This window comes from Parasteatoda tepidariorum, chromosome 3 (assembly GCF_043381705.1).
Source record: "Parasteatoda tepidariorum isolate YZ-2023 chromosome 3, CAS_Ptep_4.0, whole genome shotgun sequence".
NCBI lineage: Eukaryota > Metazoa > Arthropoda > Arachnida > Araneae > Theridiidae > Parasteatoda > Parasteatoda tepidariorum.
The window spans coordinates 65,755,478-65,779,752 of NC_092206.1; the positions used below are offsets into that span (position 1 = coordinate 65,755,478).

The 24,275-nt window shown below is 27.0% G+C and overlaps 1 protein-coding gene across 3 annotated transcripts in view; it reads right to left on the bottom strand.

The window, feature by feature from the left end:
- Positions 1 to 4,858: 4,858 nt before the first annotated feature.
- Positions 4,859 to 24,275, bottom strand: part of LOC107454413 (E3 ubiquitin-protein ligase TRIM33) — a 66,190-nt gene continuing 46,773 nt past the window's right edge. For 2 of the 3 annotated variants that reach the window (XM_043045458.2, XM_043045457.2), the window contains 8 exons: positions 23,956 to 24,016; positions 23,037 to 23,106; positions 21,022 to 21,138; positions 17,791 to 18,410; positions 13,161 to 13,263; positions 12,267 to 12,341; positions 9,436 to 9,588; positions 4,859 to 8,021 (listed from right to left, as the gene is read on the bottom strand). In XM_043045458.2, coding sequence (XP_042901392.1) covers positions 7,890 to 8,021; positions 9,436 to 9,588; positions 12,267 to 12,341; positions 13,161 to 13,263; positions 17,791 to 18,410; positions 21,022 to 21,138; positions 23,037 to 23,106; positions 23,956 to 24,016 — 1,331 coding nt within the window. In that variant the 3' untranslated portion in view covers positions 4,859 to 7,889. The remainder of the gene's footprint in view (positions 8,022 to 9,435; positions 9,589 to 12,266; positions 12,342 to 13,160; positions 13,264 to 17,790; positions 18,411 to 21,021; positions 21,139 to 23,036; positions 23,107 to 23,955; positions 24,017 to 24,275) is intronic. The other variant, XM_016071605.4, reaches the window with a different exon arrangement.

Below are 24,275 nucleotides of genomic sequence, written 5' to 3' on the forward strand. Positions count from 1 at the left end.
CCGAGAACAGAGATTATCGAAACGAAATCGAACAATGCTACTGTTGGACGAGAATCTTAGTGCTGATTGAAAATAGACATTGTGTATTCTTCAGTTTTTACAGTCAAATGATAATTCTAAAGAATCGCTTCTTTCATTACAATAACAATATGCACCCCCCTCCCAAGAAAAAAAAAATTCTGAATATGCCACTGCTAATCTCCAAATAATTGGTCAAATAACCTTTCAAAAAGGTTATAAATCTTATCCGTCTCATTGCTATTAAAAATTCCGATCAATTATACTTTTACTTAGACAATAACTTTGTTAAGGCATACAATCAAAAAAAAATTTTTTTTAATGATAAAATTGCATTAAATATTGTTTAATACACATTTAATAATAATATACACTTAGTTCATTGTAGCTAATTTATAAAGCATTTCACAATAATGTGCTTCTTAAAAGCAATTGTAAGCTGAAAAATAGTTTGGTGTTCAGTTATCACCCCTTAATACAGATATTTTTAGAATCCTTATCGAAAATGACATTTAAATATGTACTCCTTATGGAGTTCTCAAATTAATATTTAAATAAGAAAAAAACAAAATTGTTACTAAAATCTAGATTCACTATAGATTTATTAGGTGGCAGAGCTGAAAATATCAAGACCTGTTTGACTGCTGGAGGAATCAGAGAGAGATATTTTAATTTGATAACCACTTAAGAGTACTGTTAATATAGTATACTTTCACAAGTAGTTGAAAAATATTGTGATGTTTAATAGTTGTAGATGAAGCTTTCAAAAATGTGCTTCAAATGGTTTTGTTGCTATCATAATAACACCATTTAAAGAGAGAATAATTAAGCACTAAGTAAATTTTCCCATATTAAAATTTGTGTGCCGGCCAGGTGGCCGAGTGGTTAGTGTGCCTGACTGCGAAGCCAATGGCTGCGGGTTCGAATCCCGCTCTGGGCATGGATATTTCTCTCTCTCTCTGTTGTCTTCTGATGTGTGAATGTATAAATGGGTATTTGTGACAGTGTGGCGTGGGTAATGTTGCTCGCCTCCGTGACTTTGGTTCACAGGTGCCCACTGGGTAACGATAAATGAGCAACATTTCTGGCATCTTCTAAGGCGAAGAACGAAAGTTCAGTGCCTACCGTAATTTTAAAAAAAAATATTAAAATTTGTTTTACATAGAAATTAACTTAGATCTTGCACAAAAAATTGTCTAATATGCATTAAATTTTAAGAAATTCAAATGATGTCTGTAGATATAAGTCTAGAAAAAGTTCAACATTTTAACATTTAAAGAATATATTTATTAATATAAAATCAACAGACATAATTTGTCCAAAAGGCACAACATCATACAAAAATTTGTTTCTACATCAGAGAATTGCAGCACTTTTGAAAAATAATAAAAAGCTCGTTTTTTAGTATATGAGTTAGCAAATGTACAACAAATACAAAAATATTTAGGAAAACGATATACCTGTCCAATGGAACAGGTTTTAAAAACAATAGTATATACTTTTACACACATAGAGTCAATTGGGTTTAAGTTACTTTTAGGTTTGTTCAACTTTCAAGTAGCATTTTCATAAAAAAAACTTCATAAAAAAACTATAACTAGTAAAAAAATATCTTCAGTGTAATATTTACTAAAAACATAGTAAATGATGACTCTATGATGATGATATTGCTATACATTACATTATATGACATTACAATGTGTTATAACTAGGGCTAGGATGTTGATTATAAATGGATTTCTTTGCATTTTATATTGTTTTTTGACAGCAATATTAATGGTTTTTGAAGTCCTTTCGAATATTTTCCATTTTAAAAACAATTTACTTGTGAATTAAATCTTTTATCAATAAATTAGCATAATTTTTTCGATTCTTAGTATTCTAAATATCCTCCAATAGGTTGACGTTGAACAAAGTTTTTAAAGTTTTTTAGAATTTTCTTTTAACAAATTTTCAATTTAAAGGATATCAAAAAGTATTCGATATTACGATAATGTTCTTGAAGACATTTACCAAAAATTTATAAACTAGTATTTATCTGTATCAGATATGTATTTACATTTTATTTCATTCTTAAATTACGCATTTATTTTAATAATTACTTTCTATTTTACTAAATTTATAAATACAAGTTATGATTTATAATTTTTTTACGAAAAATTTAATGTAAAATACATATTTAAATTTTTTTTTTTAATTTTAAGGCCATTTTTAACAGTTTTTAGAAGCTTTTTTGCATTTTTTAAGAATTAAGTTATCAACATCTTAACACTAATTACAATGCACTGATGTAAAAAAATTTCAGCAACTCAATAAAAATAAATCAATTTTTACTACAGGGCATTTAAAACTGCGACCCTATAGTATTATTTAAATCTTGTTTTCCTTACATTTAAATCATCAAGAAACTAAAAAAGTAGAAAAGAATATGTAACACTAACATAATGAAAAGTACAAATACAATCTCTCAAAAAATACGAAACAAAGTACAAATCTTAAATAGTCTAACTGAAAGTTAGAAAAAGTGATAGTTTTATCACTTTTTCCAACTAAAAATTCTCCCTGATGAGTGTCAAAGTTAAATATAAACGTTTAATTATAAATTATTTTTAAAAAAATGTAATTTAAGAAATTGTAGTAAAATTGCTGTTTAATTGAAAGACAATTTAATTTCATGAACTCTAACGCTTAACATTTTTCCTCGTATTTTGTTAAGAAATACTGTAGAATGCCGATTAGCCACACCGATTGGGACCAAATCCAATCTAAACAATCGGATAACTTTAAGAAAAGTTTATGAGAATGTTTTTAAGTAACTACCCTTCAATCTTTTCCATGCTTAGTAATTAATTGTAGTAGTAGCATTATTAGATGCATTACAGTATATTACAAAAGACATGTTAAGTTTTTATTTAAAAAAATTTTGTTGGAAACCTACTCCCTAAGTAGGAACTACTTGCCACGCACATTAAAACTGGACAAAAAGAATGAGAGGTCTTTTTGAAGAAGGATGGACAAAAAAAAAAGCCATTTTTCAATCTCTATCAGATATTCTGAAAATAAAAACTCACTTTTGTGTTTATTTTTTTGAATAAGAAAGTGGAATAAAATATGTGGTCCTTGAACAATCCCTATAATTTAAGAATCCGGTAAAACAGCAATAAGATGATTGGCATTCTACTTTATGAATATATATATATATANATATATGTTACAGATAAATCAAGAATGAATGATAAATCTTAGTTTAACAAATTAAAGAGGAAATAACCAATCCTAGACTATAACTGGTTAGACAGGGTTGGAAAGTTTTTGACAGTTGACAGTTTTATCTGGTTTTAACAGTCATGTCAAAAAAAAAATTCTTTTGGCATTGTTTTTGACAATTGTCAGAATTTTTGAATCATGTAAATCGAATGGCGTTTTCATAAGCCACAATCTGACAATGTGCCAAAATAGATTGGGGTTGAATTAATTGTGAAAACGTTGAATAGAACTATGTGAACAGTGTTTTTCTGCATAATTCATAGCGAAAAATCAACATGGTAAAGGAAAAATCTCAATTTAGAAAAGGGAAAATTAAGCACTTTTTAAAAACACCCAATGAAATAAGCACCTTTAAGAACAAAAATCGAAAATAAGCACCTTTAAGCACTTTTCAAAAACGCTAAGCACCCTGTTAAAACCAGGTCTAAGCCTGAAGTTATATTAGTAAATAAAACATAAAATTATTAGGTGATACATAAATAACACTTATCTAGCATACTGTGTCACATAACACGAGAATTTGCTACACAGATTATTTTTTTTAAAGTTATCACCTTGTCATGGACTAATGCTTCCTACACTGATGTTTTTTTTTAAAAGGTTAAAAGCCATTGCCAAATATACTTAATAGAAATTCGTTTTCTTTCTGAGGAAAAATGCCATTGCTTGAGTATGTTGGGGCTTCAGGCATTAACAAACTAGACCTAGTTTCAGCTGGTTAATAACTTTTCATTAGTGGAGATTTTTTTTCTTTAGAGACTTTCATTTTTGCTTCATCCATAACATACACATACGCGCATTTCATATTTAGAAGTTTAAAATCCATTAAAAAATTTTTTGCCAATAAGAAATGTATTTGTAGAGAGATAACTTATTTCTTTTCATTAATATTTTGTTTTTGTTTTTTATTGCATTCTTAAATTTAATTAGTTATATCTTTAAGGAAAAAGATTATTAAATTAATAACAAATTAAAAATGCAAAATAAATTTTTCTTTCTTGATAATATTTTTATCCAATTAATACAGAATGATTTTGATTTAATAGCAGAATTTGTAGTAAAGTAACAATAAATAGCAAATTTATTACAAGTTTCATATCATAACAGTTTTTTATTTATATTATTTACCAACTTTTATATTTTCCACTAAAAGTTCAATCTTAAATCTTTTAAATTTTTGTTCTCAGAATTATTTTAACTGACAATTTACATATAATTCAATACATATTTTTTTAAACAGTGAGATTATTTTTTCTGAATTATACAGATATAACAGAAACTTTAAAATTAATATAAAATTTTAACACTTTCATTACCAACAAAGTTGGTGAATAATTTCCAAGTTAAAGTTGAATGTTAAATAATAATAAAAAATACCAAGACCACATGAACTGAATTTAAACTATTAACTAGAATTAAAATTTAGATAATAATCCTTATAATATTTTTAAATTAAAAAAAAACTATAGCTTTTAGTTGTTTCAAAAACAATTTGAAATAACATAGAATTTCAAAACTTAAATATGAATAAATACTTTTCATAAGGTTCTTAAATATAAAAAAAAGTATACTACTTTTCATGAAACTAATGAAGAACAATTTAGTGATTAAATTTATAACTTTGCGGAACTTTATTCACGCTGTACTCTTAAGATAAAAATGTCACTATAAGGTTAAACATAATGTTGACTGTAAGCATAACAAATGACATGACATGACATATAGCAAAAAATATGTATACCCTTTTTTTTTCTTTGTTAAACTTAAAAAATATATACTATGTATTTTGTACTAAAGTAAAACTGAAAAAATAGCATTTATAACTAATTTGTCTCTAATTTTTTTCTCTTCTGCAAAAAAAAGAATTTAATAACAAATCAAAGAATTGAAATAAGTCATTTTCAAGGAAAGTCAACTGTTTTTAAAATATAAATACTCCAAAGAAATATTTATACACCACAAATATAAATATGCCAAAAAATATTAAGCTTAAGTACTTATAAATATAGAATAAAATTTTACTTATTAATTTTTTTAATATACATTTTTTGACACTTATTCATATACTGTGAGTAATTAAGGATAGTATAATATATATAATTTTTGAACTACTTTTAAGAGAAATTTTTTGCATATAGAAAATAAAAAAAGTAAAGATACTGGGTTTTGCCAAAAAGAATTTTAAAAAAAAAACAAATATATCATTTATTTTTAAACAAAAGTAAACTTGCGTTAAATTCAAACATTACAAACCCAAACACTGAAAATAAAATATTATTTTACAACTTTCTTTCCTAAAAAAAAAGAAATACAGAACAAATTTTTACATCAGACACACGTTAATTGTTATAAGCAATACAATGGTTAATTCTTAACTCAACTAAATGAAGGTCACAGTTTTAAGAAAAATATAATCTTTGTACTACTTTTATGAGAAATTTTTTGCACAGGGAAAATAAACTGATGATGTTGAGTTTTATAAGTATTAATAAAAAACAACTAAAAACTGATGACAACAGTTATTTCTTAATACAGTGGATTTACAAGCACCGCAAACCCCATCACTGCAAAAAATAATTAAATTGTTTTTAATACAGAACATATTTTAACTGCAGGAACTTATTTACAGATTATGAACAATATGATTTATTGTAAACACAACTTAATAAAACTTATAGTTTTAGCAAAACTATAATATTTGTATTTTTTGGGAAAATTTTTAAAATGCAGCAATAAAACTCTCACAATAAAAAGTGAGAAAAAAATGTTGTTCGATTAAATTTACTAGTAACCATCATTCAATTTCATTAAAATGAAATCAGTTTTCAGCTATCGGCAAATCACACAATCAAAAAAGAAAAATGTACGAAAAACATACATAAAACTATTATCTAATAACACTGAAAGACAAAAATTAAGTATCTGTCTCTCATTAAATATATAATGGGCATTCTTTTGTAAGAATTGATCAAATAAAAAGTTGACACTCTTGATAGCATCAAAAATACAGTAGCCTTAGTAAGACAGCTAGTGTCTAACCGATTAACCAGCTCACGTCAGAACATCTAATAAGAATGTAAAATTGGGCAATTTCACCATACATGTTTGCAGACGATAAATGCAAATAACTTAGTTTAAAAGAATCAAGCAGTTCTAATAAGTTTTTTTTCTCTTGGGGATAATTTAAACTTACACTAATTTTTATTAATTTCTAAAAATGTAATTTTATTTAAAGATATCTTTGACAACAAGTAAATGATAACAAGAGTTATAAATGACAACAAGAGTTATTTTAATAAATATTATTAGAACTACTTGAGTTTTTTTTTCAGATGCATTTTATGCCAGCAAAATTTTTTACTAAAATAGGCATATCCAGAACAGTACAAGGCACAGCAGTATAATTTCTAATGGCAGAAGGTTAGCATAACATGTTGAATGTCAGTTGATTAATTATAAAAGGCAAAAATTTGATCTAATGGTGTAAATGTTTTTGTCAAGCCCTGCATCAATATCAGATCTGAAAAGACAGAGGAAACGCAAATGCCATGAATTAATTGCTGCTGTTGATGAAATAAGAGGTAAAAGAAAATTTACAATTTTTGTCATCTTATGCAGCACTTTGTTCGATATAAGTAAGTTAATAGTGCAATCACCTTTTGTCATTAAAAATCACCCTACTAACAGAAGTTCCATTCTGAAAACAACTTTACATTCACTTTAAATGCTCTCTTGTGAACTAATTAATCAGCTACACACAGCCTGTGTTGCGTTTCAACCTTAAATTAAAACCCGAAATGTAATTTTGCTATCACTACTATTTCTTTACACTGCTGCACTTTACCACTTTTTATTCGGGCAACCCTAATAGATAACAAGTTTCTGAAGAAAAAAGGTCACTAAAAAAAGTTTCTCGTCATTAAAAATTAATTTTATGACAGTGCATTTATATTTTTCCCAAAAATTATGTAAGCTATAAGCAATAAAAATGGGAAACACTTTCACCAAGATAATTCTGAAACAGAAGCCTTATTTAAAAGTAGGTGGATACCAATATACTTTGGTGGCTTTTTTTCAGGGAAGCTACTAACTATGAATGTAAGAAATAGTTAGGCATTTACTGGTACAGAAAAAAAATGTTCTAAAGGTCTTTACAAATAATATAGTTTTCACAAAATATCTTTAAACTTAAAACTTTATAAACAGTGTAATGTTTTAGAATTCGATATTCCTTTTAAGCATTATAAGCATTAATTTAACATTCTTTTAATACTAGAATTTCAAAATTTATCTTGGAAAAGTATTGAACAATTATTGCAAATTGAGTTTTGAGATTCTGAATTTTTTAATTGTGGAGTAATTTTAATGTCTTATTCTTCTACAGAACCTCCCAAACCAAAATTTGAAAAACATGACTTACTGAAAGAAGAACATACACCTTGTTTAACAGTGTAATAGTTATAAAAAAGGGAGTAAACGAAATGGATATAGACAATGTTAATGGATATACAAATATATGATTTGTGGTGACAGTGGAGATAATATGACACTGTCACTCATATCACCACTGTCATACACTGATATGAATGACAGTGTATACAAACTCAATCTTCTGATACTTGAAAAGGCTTTAGTTTTTCTGACATGTAATCCACAAAATTAGGTAAATATTTTTTGAGCATGTTCAAAAGAAAAACTTCAATCTGTTTGGCAGTAGCATATAAAGTTGATAGAGACTGTAAAATAAAATAAACAAAACAAAATTGCTATATGTTTATGTACATATAAATATATCAAAGTATAGTTTTATGTCAAATGACTTAGGTGATGAAATTAATCTGGTATAGAAAACTAGTGCATATAAATAGTAAAATTGTTCTCATTTTAATTGTTTTTAGAAATTGATTTTAAATACTTAGCATAAAAAATATATTATGTAAATAATCAGTTTTATTTATATTGTGTTGCAATTGAAAAACTAATAACTAGCAATTATTTTTGGACAAAATGAGAGAAAATTCGAAGTTATATTGAAAATAAAATATCTGGAGAAAAAAAATTTATTAACAAAAATATTACAAGTATCACAAATTTTTGAGTTAATTAACATGAATAATAAAATTATAATAAGTTTGCTATAGATGTAATTTAATTAATCATACAATTGGCTAAAAATTGCACCATAACTTTATAAAAATAACACAAATGGTCAACTTGCATAAATTTTACTGTATATAATTTTATATACTTTTGTGTAAAGAATATGTTGCTGCATTTCTTACCTGAGAATTCTTAAGAAATTAAATTTGAAACTTTATATGTCTTTAACTCAAAACTTGGTTTAATGTAAACAGTTCCGATTTTCATTTTTTTCATTTTCAAATTTGGTTTTTTACAGAGCTTTTGATACACAATGGATAGTTACAGTCCACAAGTAAATATAGAAAATAAATTGTATCGACAATTCCAAATTGAAATAATAGTTTTGCAAGAAACATTTTTGATCATATCTTTTCTTAATCATAAAGCTGAACCTCATGATACATTGTTTTATCATGGTCTTCTATTTTTATTGATTAAATAGCAAATAAATAAATTAGCATGTGTACATTATTTCTATTTTAAGACTGATAAATCCACAATTAATATGAAAAATGACATTGACTTATTTTAAAAATCTCTTCATTCATAAAATCAGTCAATGTCTCAGTGAAACTTTTCAAAGTGTTATAGGTCAAAAGTTACAGTGGCCAACAGTCGCAGAACGACTAAATATAACATACTGCATTTAAAAAAATTGTCTGCTACTTTATAATATTCTGAAAATTACTGTAATGCTTGTATCTTAAATTTTTATTTTAGAAATGAATCTTGATTGATATTCATTTTATTAACCCACTGAAGATATAAAAATTATTATACTATTTCAGAGAAATTAAATGAACTATTATGCAAGCTAAATAACAATCAATATGTAAGTACAAGTGGACTTGTAATAATACAACAAAGACTAAAAATTTCCCACTGTAAAAAATTTCTCATTTGTACAATGGTTAAGTACAAATAGATTTGCTAAAATAATAAATAAATAAAACTAGCAAGGAAGGATAAATTAAGTTGAAATGAATGAATAATCATTATTTTGCTTACCCCATTGAAAGTGTAACAGTTTGTTAACATAAGAATCAAATCATCTAGAAATTGTTCAACTTTTTCATAATGTTCAAAATTGGATGGTGATATTTTAGTTCGAATAGTAGAAAGCTCCATTGGATGTTTAATTATTTTATAATAATTAGGAACCTGAAAAAAAAGCAATAGAAATGTCACTTTTCTTTCCAAATAAGTCAACTCTTCAGAACTTGAAATTCAATATAATTTTGAAGAAGAGACATTTGTAGTAATAAAACTGAATTTCTACATAAACATGCAATATTCTAATAAAAAATAAAATACAATAACTTAAACAATAATAAAAATAAAATCTGTAAATACTTTGTATTTAATTTAATAAAAATACAACGAAGCCATTATTTAAATTTATATACAAAATAAACCTTTTTAAAAGAAGTTAAAATATGAAATTTAAAATGGTTTTAAAAAAAAGATTTCATAAAAATAGAACATTGAATCCTCAAAGGACTTATTTCTGAACAAGATTTGGCCGAATAAAATTTTGTTTATCAAATTTACAGTTGTATTGTAAGTAATATTTCTGAATTCTTTCTTGTAAATAATATTCAAACACATTATCTTAAAAATAAATTATTATTCTTGTAAATTGCAGCAAACAAATAAATTTCACGGACGCCTTTTTAATGTTATTCAAATGAACTACTAGTTCTACAGATGAATAAACAGATACAAATTAAAACTTAATAAACATTTATTAATTCTAAAGCAATCTCAATTTAGTGATATTTTCAAAACCTAACTAATTCGAACACTAAATAATCAACACAAAACATTTCAAGAAGGTTGCCAACATAAAAACCAAAGTTAAAGAATAAAAATTAAATGAAAGCAGCAGCAGTCAGAGTCACGTGACACCAACTATAAAAACATATTACAATCTCTAACATACTCCCACCTTGCAAAGTTAGGCTTATTGAACTTTGCAACCAAAATTTTACGAAAGTTGGAACTTTAAACTACTAGAGCTAAAAATAAAAAGAATGCTCATAAGTCCAACCGAACAGGAACTTTGATGATTCTTCCCGACTTAGTTTTAGGAAAATAATTCACCTCTAAAGCTTCATTGTTTTCTACAAAATCGTCAGTCCTTCTAGCAGCTTTTAAGACCTCAATATCAGTTTTGGTAGACACTTCTAATGGGTAAAGCCTTTGAAATGGACGGATCCTTTCCCCCTTACTGGTCCTCAGTTTTGCAACTCTAGGAATACCATCTTTACCAGGAAAAATTTCTAAAATAACTCCAAGTGGCCAATCGATGCGACGGACATTGTCATGTCCTATTAACACAACATCACCAACGTCTAAAACGTTATTTCTTCTTACCCCTTTGTGGACTAAAAGAGCAAGGTATTCATTTCTGAATCTTTGTCTGAGATTTTCACGTAGCTTCTGTAAATACTTTATTCGTTTTATGAGGCAAGATCGGTCTACATTATCTAGATCTGGTGTTTCGCTGTTACCGCCACCGTGAATAAACATTTCGGGTGTCAACGGTACTAATTCATTTGGATTATCTTGTATGTAAGTGAGTGGCCTTGAATTTATTACTGACTCACAGTCACACAATATCGTGTAGAGTTCTTCGTAATCGATGGTATATTTCCCTAGAACTCGACGTAGCAGTTCTTTGAGCATTCTGACCATTCGCTCCCACCACCCACCCCACCATGCTGCGGTAGGTGGAATAAATTTCCAAGTGATTCTCTGAGCGGTTGAGTATGCGGCTATTTTGTCCCAATCTAATGCTTTCAATGCTCTGTTGGCTCCCACAAAATTTGTGCCGTTGTCGGAATAAAGGATTGAAATCCGGNAAAAAAAACGGGATATTTATTTAAAAAAACGAAACTTTTAGAGAATCGGAGTTTTTGATAAAAAGGCTGAAATTCGAGAGACAAAAAAAATCTCATCCCTGTATAAAGGTCAGCCAGTTTCATCCCAAGGAAATGATTTTTAGAGAAACTTCAGAGGGAGGAAAAGGGACTTCAACAATTTCCCTCCGCGGAAAATTAAATTCCTCATAAAACATTTTAACTTGGGCAAAAAAAATTTCAGCGGAAATTAGCGGGAAAAATGGAAAAATCTGAAAAAAAGCGGAAATCCGCGAATCCGCGGAAGAATCTCATCTCTGTAAGGAGAAAGAGGAATAAGATTAACTGAGGAACTCAATAGAATTTTAAAAGCCACAGGTATATAAATCAGCATGAAAAATTTGTCATGGATTAATAATTTAATCTCCAACAATTAATCCCCACTCAAACATGGACAGAACAAGCAGTAAGATCATTCAAGAAAAGTTTTATTAATTGAAATTCAAAAATGCATTTAAATCACTTCTAAAATTAGGAAAGTGTTAATGATAAAAATGCATAGGTATAAAAAATTTTTTTGAAAAGTTCTTTTTTTCTATTAGCATCATACCATATGAAAAAGAGATTCATATCTTTTCTAACATTAAACAAATCGGGTTATCAAAGCTTGTGACTTAGATGTTCATCTGTAATTACCATACCATTCCTTTGGAAAAAATTCTTGAATGATCACAATTAGAAGTCATACACAATCGATATAAATTATTTTATATTATAATTACTACTGTTATAGTTTCTAGAATGAAAGCTCCACAAATTAATATCTTAATTAAATCTTTTACAAGCCATATTTATTATTCTTACTCAAACTATTGTAGTTTTACATTTTCCTTTCAAAAATGACTGTGCATTGTTAAAAAAACCATTTTGCAGGATAAAAAAAAAATAATGCCACTTTTGATGTAAAAAATTTATTACCTTTTTAGAAACTCTTTCATGAAACGGTAAGCTGTTGGGATGACAGTATATTTCTAAAAGAACTCTTTCACAAATCTGAAAAGCAAAAGATAAATTGATTATAATACGACAATAAACTGACCACTAAAAAAAGTGCACCTGCATTGCATGAAAGAAAGAAATTTTTTTCAACATTTGAATCCACTTGAAAAACATAGTTTTTTAAAAACTCTTTTTTATGTTTTCATTTTTAGTTTCAGGTCTGTTAAATTGTTTAGGTCAAGAATTGGTAAAACTTTCGACAGGTGATAAATTCTTCCTGCAGTGGTGAGGAAAAAATTTTAACTTGCATTTTTATCAGACGCAGAGTTCCAGTTGAAATTTCAACCAACAATAAACTCTATCCGGCAATGAAAATAATGATACAGTTAGCTTTCAATGATCAAGAAACAATTTTAACAAGCTTGTCATCAGACGCAGATATCCACTTGAAATTTAAAAACCTTAGCTAAGTTGGAAAAAAGTCGAAATTTTTACTGATAATAACAATATCACCAAATACAATGAACAATATGACCAAATACAAAAGCAATATCACTATGACAATATCAGCACAATATATTCTATTTATTGTAGTCAAGAAATGCTTGAAACTAATATTTTATCTAACACAAATTTTCAGTTGAAATTTGAGCACTTACCATTCTGAAAGTGGTTAAAAGTTTGATTGATGACAAGTTCTATTTGTAATAGTCAGGAAACTATTCAAACTTATATTGTCATCAGAAACTGAGCTTCAGTTGAGATTTGAGTTCTCTTGAAATGAGGCGAAATTTCAAACATAAGATTCCACATCCTCTACACAAGTAAGCAAGTTAGAAACATGATAATAAGAATAATAATTAATATACTTACTAGCAATTCTTTGCCTTTCAATCCCATAGTTTGCCTCTTGCCTTCCTCAGGTGGAGGCTCTCTTAAAGCATCTTTACAAAGTGCACAAGTCCAATCTTCCTCACTTTAAATAAATAAGAAAAATAAAAGCAAAGAAAATTACATTATGACTCATTTTTAAAAAACACACATACACAAATATTAATACACAGTACAAAATTTTAAAACTCTTAAAAAAAATTAAAGCAAACATTTAACCCTTAAAATAATTATTATTTTTATTTTAGATCCTGTTCTTTTGATTTGCAGAGCTCTTTTTTAAACCCATTTATTAAGCAGAACCCATTAGCTTTATACTAATTTGCGAAAGTGTGTAATTATTTATACAGCAATATAAAAAAGCTAAGACACTTTTTTAAAAAAGCAGTTAGAAAAAAAGTTATTAGTACTAAAAATATGTTAAATGCAAAATAATGATCATATGTTTCTTAGCCAACTCATTGTTATGCTGCATTAAATAAAGATCAGTTAAAAAATGAATGGTGAAAAAGTTTAGTTTTGAAGTCTTTGAATCATATATTTTAAATAATTTCTTAATCTATATCACTCGAAAGGAAGTAACTACATTACAATCATTAGACAATAGTCATGTCCGACTATTAGACTACATCTATTCAATTGATCTAAAAATTCCTACTTCTTGAAATGATCGATATGATCAATACCTTACAATTTTAAATTCTATTAAAGTTTCTTACCCCTACTAATGAATTGTTCAAGGCTCAAATCATGGTTTAAATATTGCACTAAAATTACAAGTGTTAGCTTCTGATTTTCAAATTATCTTCTCATTTTCATATATATCCTAAATACAGTAATGACATTCAGGATATATATGAAAGAATCGAAAAAATTCAATGGCTAACAAAATATACAGAAGGAAATAAATGTCAACATGTTTCAACGAAAAATTTAAAAAAAAATATTTTAATTTTTCATTAGCAATTTTACATATTATATTTCAAACCACTTTTGTTTCTTCTCATTCACATCAGGCAAGTCTTGAGAATGGGCACCTTAATCAAGTAATTCTTACCACTTCAGTTTCCAGGTATTATTTATTTAATTACAGTAGTGCTAGTTGGTGTTAGCCACAAAATTCTGCTAAGCTATACAGCTTGTTACTATTAAACTGAATATTAATTAGAGTATGTCGACAGTTCAGATGGCATTGTAGTGCATGCTCTTCTGCTTTTTCCGCACATTTCAAGCTAAATTGGAAATTGTATCAGGACCAGAAATAAACATTAAATGGGTCAATAAGCGTGAGAGTGAGTAAGCAAGAAGATCAGAGTGAGTAAGGAAAGACGGCAAGCATAAGAAAAAGTTGCAATTATTCGTTAGGATGGCTTTGAGACAAATATTTTGTTTCTGTATATTTCAGAGATACTTTTACATATTAAAATTGCATTTTATTTTCATAGTAGAAAGATTAGTATAGTTAAGTGTTATTTCTAGAGACATTGTTAAAATAAGAAACTGAAACAATTTTTATTATAAAAGACCTATTGGTCTTTTTAAAGCTCAATAATAAATCAGTAGAAACTTTTTTAAGATTTTAATCAGAAGAATATTATGCACTTTCTACTCTAACTTTGCTTTCTTTAAAATAGTGTTTGTATGTATTACTTTGATAATTATTTTTAGGACTGAAGACGCAAAAATGATAAATTACCTATCTGATATATTGCCATTTGAAATAACAGCATTTCTAGCAAAATTAAATAGGATAAATTTGTTAAAACCTACTATTTTCCAGCTTATTAACACAGTTTAGAAAAACTTACTAGAACATTTAAAATAATTTAACATTTTTGGATACCTGTAGACAAGTCTCCTACTATTTCTTCTTCTTTTCGAAACACCTCCAGAAAGGCTATTATAAATTTTAACAAAGAGCGTAAAATACATGGATTCTTTACTTAAGGTTCAGATAAAAACAAAATATGAAACAGCTAAAATAATTTGCGAGTTATCTAAGATATGATTACTTATTAATTTACCAATCTTACATGAAACAGAAAAATGAACTTTCCTTCACTATGCATTTATATTCAGCACTGATCAGGGGATTTGCGATTTCATTGACAGGATAGTGAAGATAACTTTTTGTTGTTATATTTTTAAGTTTTGTGCTTGTCTAGCTTATTAACCTAGTTGTTTCCACTCCCCCCCTTTTTTTGATTAGTGGTACTTTTCCACATTTTAAATGGCTGAAGTCAAGAATGGTAATTGTAAATTTCTATTAACATTGATAATATTTTATAGAGGAAGCTGCCATTGGCCAAGTGGATAGAGCTTTTGGCTTCCAATGATTGGCCCAAGCTCAAATCCCAGCGATGGCTGGTTGATATGAATTCTGCTCTCAAATCGCACTGACCACAATACTGATGTCAAATATCCTCAGTGTGAGATATTGAAAGATTTACCCCGACCTGCCCCAATTTAGGGCATAGGGGTACTCAGTGGGATATATATCATGGGTTAAACTATCAAGGGTCTCACAGTTAATCCTTGCCACCGGGTTAACCGTGAGACGTTTTCGCAGTTTTCCTCTCCATGTAAAGCAAATGCAGGTTAGTTACATCAAAATCCCTTATACCAGAGTTGCCTTAGAAAAAAATGAACAATAGTTGCTTTTAGTAGCCTAAACTATGAAAATAGTTGCCTAAATAGGAACAAAACACTTACAATGGAACACTTACATAGTTTGTTGACAACCACTGAACCAACTTTTAAAAGTCACAAACTTTCAATTGTAGCAGCTCCATTTATTTTATGAAAGATCCTTTATAAAACCTATGTTTATTTTAAGAATTTCTATTTCAGGTGTTGATTTTGTTGTTTAATTTGCATTATTCAGTCAGTATGTCTTAGTCGAGCCATTCAAATAACAAAGATTAAAATTAAGAATAGGAAAGTATTAAATTTCATTTTATACACAAAAAAAATTCCTTAGAGTGTCTTAAATTTAATTTTGTTGATTGTACATCATAGTTTGTAGCTTTGGAAAAAAATTATTTGTTTTTTGCAACTACGTAACTTCATGCATATAAAAAAAAAATTAATAATGCCCACAGTCTAAAAATAAATTATCATTGAGTAGAACATTTTCTAAGATTACTTCTCAATTCAGTAATAAAGCCAAAAAGCCAAGTGCTTTGCTTCTTAATACAACCAAAAAGGTAAAATTTACCTCTAAGAATAGTGTTTGGAGCTCTATCCTGCCAAAACTATTAAGCCACCTTTTAGAGCTCTTTTTAAAATAATTTTGAGAATATTAGTTAAGAAAAAAGAAAGTAAGACTAAAAATTAAATGAAGTGAGTATTGAATAAATTTAATAAATTTAATAATAAATTTAATACATAATTATTTGTTTATAAATTCATAGCCACTTTTGAAGGTCCAAGCTGTAAAATTATTAATTGAGCTGAAAAAAGTCTTTAGAATACATGATTCAATTTTCTTTAGGAAAAAAAAAATATTTCAAATATAAACAATTTTATAGTTGGACAGATAATAATATTAAAGAAATACTGAAAACTGCAACTGAACTTAATGAATTTCTTTCAAAATCTTCAGATTAAAATTACTTTGGACTATAGAGCCTGAGCCAATCTCATTTCTAATACTTGTATAGGATATTAGTGAATTTTTTAAATTAGTTTAAACACAGCCAAGTTTTGCCAAAGTAATTTTGTAGTGATAGAACTTCAAACACTTTTGTTTAAATATGATAGCAATGTGGATTAAATTAACAAAATTATTTCTATGCAAGGAACTTAAATTTCCATTAGTAGCTGTAAATAAATACAAAATCTAATGCACAAATGCATTCTTCCAGTCATATTCTATTATTTAAGATAAAAATTCTAAATTGAAAAAAATAACCAGAATGCTTTTGTTAGTTCATAAAAAATGATTGTTTATATTTGAGCATTGCATTGAAACTTGAGGTAAGTAAGTACACTGAATATGTCGGCTGGTCTTCAAAGCACTGCAATATGTCGCAATATATTGCTCTTTATGTCAAATACATTGCATAAGATTAACACACATTGATATAAATATCAGCCATAAATTTTTAGTCATTGTCTGAAATAATTGTCTTCATACAGTTTTTTATTTTATTTTAAAAATAATGTAATGTTTTTCATTGAATAAAATAATTTGGGGATCCATCAAAATATCATAAATGGGCCCATGTTAAAGAATTGATCTTCCACCTATTTTTGATCATATGATGATCAAATCCTAATGATTGAGTCAGGGACAGAAATTAAATGATTACAGCTTGCGATAAAATAAATATCATAAAATAATTAACAAAATGTATTAAAACAAAAATAATTAATTTAAATTTTAATTTTTCTCTTAACCCTCATCAGCAAAGCCAAAAAAGAAGGAAAAAAAGAGCAGAAAGGTTACTTTAAGAAAAATGTTAGGGAAGGAGTTTAAAGAAAGAAAATAGTTAGCTATAAGAAACATTATGAGGAATCAACAGAATCATGTCAGTTCATAAAAATAATAATATATAAATAAACAATAATCAAAAGTAGTAGTAATTAAAAGTACTAGAGTCACACTCACTCGGTAACTTGACTACTTATTGGTGGAATATGGCAGGCAAAGTGAAAGACTTTAGGACATTTACTACAACAAACAATAGTACCACCATCTTTACAGACAGCACAGTAATCATCATTAGGATCTGTCCTACAACTCTCTTCAAAAGTTTGACTTAGAGTAGCAGAATCAATTAAGGCAGTAGCAGAAGGAGCACTTGTTGTAGCAACATCATTACTGCTATTAGCACCATTGTTCTTATCAGCATCATCACTATCATTATCTGAACTTTTTTCATCCAAACTAGGAGCTGATGATCCTTGAGATTTACTGTTCACAACACTGAAAAAAGAATCCAATGAAGGCAAACTGTCTGAGGAAGAGGAACTGAGCTTTCTGGTCACTTTTTTGTTTTTCGCTTCTGATGCAAAGAGACCGCTAAAAGGGACTGGAGATGGAGCTGCTTTGGGAGCGGAAGAAGTTTCTGATACACTTAAAGTTTCTTCGGAAGAACTAAGAAGAGTTTTGCACAATTCTGGAAACCTATCAGGTAGGTCAACTTTTGATGCATTTCCCACAGATGAAGTTTCAGTTTTGGGAATATTGATGGATGCAGGTTGATTATTTATATATTGTCGTAATACCTAAAATTAAATAAATGCACATGCAATGCAAATTTCCATCACGATCAAAAACGAAAGATTTGACACACATACAGTTAACTTACACTTATGAACACTCAGATCTAAAACAATCAAAGAAAAGCTTTGATCCACCAGAATTGCCACTTAAAACAACTTTAGAGCATATTTGCTTTTATGTTTAATAATTTTTATTTAAAAATTATTAAACTGATTCAACTGATTCAAGTACAGAATTTCTGATTCAACTACAGAAATTTATCCCTTAATCTTAACATTTTTATAAAAGCTGTTATTTATCTTCAGACATGGAGGGAATTTAATTTTCAATTTATAAATTAAATTATTTCCTTTCGTTTAATAAATAAATGATATGATAAGCTGTCATATTTGCACCCTATTTAAAAAAAATATTATAATTATAATAATACATTTTCATTCAAATAGAAAAAAATAATAAGCTCCATGTGTTTTTCCGTTTTATTCAAGGATAGCTTATTTTGTAAAATTAAATAAAACATAATTTTTGAAAAATTTTTTCTCTCTTCTCAATTTTCTCATTTTTAAAATTTTAAACCAAATTTTGCAAAATAAAAAAAAATTCTTAATATTAAACCAATTAATTAATAGATTTAAAGCACTTTAGATGGAGAAATATTAAATAAACGTAATAAGTTTTTCATAATTTTAAAATCATATGTTGTATAAATTTTTAAATATAAAATTATTTCCATTTCCTACCTGATAAAATTTCCTTGGGACATTCATGTTCAAGGAGAATATGAATACAATAAAATAGGCTTTTTGTTAATGAATTAAGCAAAAACGTAAATTAGAGTGTATCTCAAGTTTAATAGAAATTTTTACATTATGTTAATTTAAATATTTTAATGCTAATAACCTACCAAAATTTAANTTCTTATTTTTAAAATTTTAAACCAAATTTTGTAAAATAAAAAAAAATTATTAATATTAAACCAATTAATAAATAGATTTAAAGCACTTTAGAATAAATAAATGTAACAAGTTTTTCATAATTTTAAAATTATATGTGGTATAAATTTTTAATTATATAATTATTTCCATTTCCTACCTGATAAAATTTCCTTGGGACATTCATGTTCAAGGAGAATATGAATACAATAAAATAGGCTTTTTGTTAATGAATTAAGCAAAAACGTAAATTAGAGTGTATCTCAAGTTTAATAGAAATTTTTACATTATGTTAATTTAAATATTTTAATGCTAATAACCTACCAAAATTTAAAATAAACCAATAAAATAATTTATAAAATTTAAAATGTGTGGTTTTTTACTGTAAATACTGCTTTTTTCTTTAAAAAAATGCGCTTTGAGTTATTTTTTGGTAAATATTGAACACATTAAAAACTTTTATCTAAGATTAAAAAAAGATATTAAAAGACTTAGATTAACATAATGTAAAAATTCCTTTAAATCTAAGCTACATTCTTCATCTAGAGTCGTGTGATATTTCTAAAATTATTGGCAATGACCAACCAATGATTGCTTTTTGATTTTGCAATACTATGTTTTATTGTCTATGTCACTATGTCTATGTTTTATCTTTTTTTTTATTATTATATTTCTATAACCTCTTAAAATGTGTACCTTAATTAATTAGAAATCTCAGAGAAAACTAAACAAATTATTTTGATGTAAATCAATAATCTTTTGAAAGTTCAAAACTTATTCTAATCTTTTAAGAGTTCAAAACTTTAAAAATAAATCTTTGTAAATAATTCCTTAAAAGGCATCTCACCAGTGGCTTCCTAAATCAACAACTTATATATTTTAAAACACATTTCATTCTTAGCGTAAGAGAAATAATTTCAAGTTTTGCAAATGTATATGCCACAAAAAAATTATGGATAAATTGAATTAACAATTTAAAACTATTACATAAATAAATGCAAAGCATTAATAAGTTTCTTTGAATCAAGAGTAATCTAAAAATTATATTTTGCTAAAAGAATAATAGTAGAGCAGAGCAAAGAAAAGTTATTTTCCAGAATCAAAAGCTTAAAATTTCATATTAAACTCAATAATGTAAAATGTGCTTAATAGAAAAAGTTTCTTTGTGATTGTCAGAAAATTAGAAAGTAGAAGATACAGAAACATAAAATTTACAAAGCAACCATTACACACTTAAATTAATGTTCTTTATTTATAACAGACTGTGATCTGTCATTAAACCTAGAAATTTGGTTATTTAACAAACTGTTTTTTTTTTTTTTTTTAACACTTTGCATTCGAATTTCACCTTTAATACCACATCAAAAGTTAACACTTTAAAACTACAAATTTTTATATCTTAATAATAAGTAACCATGCAGGAATTTTAAAAATTACGTAAAAGTACTGTATTATGTATTTTAATTGATTTAGTGCTTACATTAGTTCAAACAGCATTTTAAAGTACTCGGAGTGTAAAGGGTTAAAAAGATGTACAGTTCCAGTTTGAAAACAATTTTCATTATTTTGTAAAACAATCATTTAAAAAAAATAGAAAACTTAATTGGAGAGTAAGTAATTTTAAAAGACCTCATTTGTGTACACAATAATTTAAGAATTTAAAGCATTAAAATGTGCATACGTTGATGGTATTCGGATTAGCAGCAGTTGATGGAGGTTGAGATGTCAAAAATACATTTTTAGTTTGAATATGAGCAGCATATGTAGGTGGAGCATTTCTAGGAACTGTGCTGAATACCTAAAAATAATCAAAGTCAATATATATATATATATATACAGTTTAACCTGCTTATCTCGAACCTCTTTATCTCGAAAACCTCTATATCTCAAAATTGTGAAAATTCTCTACATTTACTGTCTAAAATCAATGTATTTCCCATGCTTATGTCGAATTTTTTTCCCTTCAAAACATCCGTTTCTCGAATTTCTAATAATAGAGTCCAAATGTCAAAACTTTCTTTATCAGTAGAACTTGCAGACAGAGGTGAATTTCGTGAACCCACAGGAAGTAGGGATGAACAGGTTGGGGGTGTTTCTTGGATTTTCAATCATTATCCATGCACTTCTTTAACTAGAAAGGAATACAATGATTCTGGCAGTAAGTGAGGGGTAAATGAGTAGTGATCACCAGGGGTTAGCTTTTCAACATAGAAAAGAAAGCTAAGAATAGAAATTCATTTTCACCTCAAAATTGCAAGCAATGGATCAAAGGATAATCAAGAGTTTTAAAGTGAACCGTTGGTACGCAAACTTGTAGATGCCATCAATGAAAAAAGTTCTCTTCCAAAAATATATGCTATCAGAATTACTGTTTTGCCTGGAGAAATGTGTCTCTAAAAACTATCCAAAATGGTTTTATAAAGCTGGTTTTAAGAATAGCTTTGAAGATGATGAACAAGAGGTTGAAGGCATCAGTAAAGAAGAAGAAACTGTTGACGCTGAAAATGCAGTGCCAAATTTGTCATAATGGAATGCAATAAAATCTGGATTTAATGTTGACATCGATTTTGAAGATTTTCACAAGTGGACAGATGCGGAAATCATAGATAATGTCAAAGGAATGTCAGATGAAGAGGAAGAAGCCGAAGATCATATTAATGAACCAAAAGTGAATGCAAAAGGGGTAGAAAAAGTTGCAGAATTCTTATAAACTATTCTTGAATTCCAGAAAAATGCTGGCTATGACGGATTTGCACTCTTTCTAACCTTACAAGATTAATCGAAACAAATAAGGCTATACGTCAAAAATCTTTGAAAAATTATTTTCAGTCTTAAATGTATGTTAAAAAAATTTTATGTAAATAGATGTATGTGGTATAATTAATTTAAAGAAATGCCTGTTTTTTCTTCTACTGAAAACAATTAAAGCACTTTTAATAGAATTTCTTAATTAAATGTAATTTTTTAAAGTACATGTATAACTCGAAACCTCTTTATCTCACATTTTTTGCCTTTCCCTTGAGATTCGATATAAACAGGTTCGACTAGTATATATATATATATAATTTTCAAAAGATGTAACAAAGTCATAATTTAGTCAACAAGAGTCCTCAAAATATAATTGATGTGAAAAGTATAAGTGGTGTACAGCATATTAAAGATCTACTAATATTTTTTGCCTCAAATATAATGGAAATACAAGCAATTGGAATCAGATAAATCTTAAGAAAAGTAATATTTGCTAAAGAAATATTTATAAATATAAATAATATTTTGAAGAGTTATTACAACTAATTAGTATCAGATTTATCTCAGAAATAAACAGCATTTATTCAAAAGTAAAGCCAGGAGTAAAATTTTCCTAATAAAAAAAATTTCTAATAATGAAATTTTTCTTTTAATTATAGAGTTAATTTATAGCTTCACTTAAAATGTGGCTTTTAATTTTCCTTAGCAAAAGTGTTTCGATAAACACTATTGAAGGCTATAATAAATTCAACTCTTGTTAAAAAGTTTTCAATTACATTCTACGTCTGTAATATTTATTATTCCAAGCGTGCACATATTAGATATAGTGATATTATACAAATTATTGAGTTATTTTGAGCTACCTAAGGCATCATATTTATATTGTAATACGTATTTAAATTATTAAGTAGAGTAAAAAAAAAATGGTTATAAAAATTGTAAACTTACAGATTGAATAGTTGGATTAGATGCTATAACATTCAATGTACTCGCACTACTTGGGACTACAACAGTTGCACTAAAATAAAATGAAGCATGTAATGCTAAATCTTTCAGACACATAATGTTTTAAAAAATATTTGTTCTATTGAAAAAAATTAATAGAGTTCCCTTTTTTTAAATTATATATGCGTTTCTTAAATATTCTTACTTGGATAATATGATAGAGAATGTGGAGATTAAACTATTTAAAATCTAACTTATTAAAAAAATTCAGAGAAAAAGAAAATAATTAAATATTATTCCAGGCTATGATGAATGCAAGATTAAAAAAAAAGTTTTTTTTTAAATTTAAATTAGCTTTTTTATTTATTATTTTTTTTGTGTGGATAATTTAGAAGAAAGGTTCACTAATATTTTAAGTCCCAAATAAAAAGTTAACTTAATCATAATAAAATTTAAAATTTTATATAAGTAAAAAATATTTAAAGCAATACCTTTTTTTTTCAATTACTACTTTTGACTTTAAAAATACTCGAGAATAACGATTGCGAAAATTTTGCTTACGAAAATAGCATTCATTTATTCTCTGATCCATATTTTCATGCACTTTACTTATCAAAATAGCAATTTATAGAATTAAATATGCAAGATAGTAAGTAATAACTTAGTAAGAGCAATAAATAGTAAACATTAAACTCCACATTTTTTATTTAATTTCTTAAAAATTGAAAAGAAGTCAGTAACAGTTTCTAAAATGTTTTTATGTCCACTTGCTTATTTTATAAATATGAAAAATAAAAGGGGAAAAAAAATCTCCCTTAGTACAACAATATTTTCACTTATGATTTAATTTGAATTGATATGGTGTATCTGGATTAAACTATACTAGAAGAGTATATAGAAATAAAGGTAGCAAGATACTTACGTTTGAGTAGGTGTGTTTGGCTGTAATCTTACAAGAAAGGAAGACTGGGGATTCAAAACATCTAGAAATAAACGACACATTTAAAAACTTATAATGCAATTCAAAGTTTTAATAAGAAGCCCTTTATAGGAAGATTAGAAGCAAAAAACAGAATTCACGAACATAGATCTTTCTTTTTCTAGAGCAGGGGTGATTGTGAGCCTATGTCAAAATTCCAGAAAATGTCTTGTTTAAAAAAAAAAAAAAACAGTTTAAATTGAAAAATTAGAAAAAAATTTAAACAAGTTTTTATTCCCTTTTTCTCAACATTTCTTAGTTTA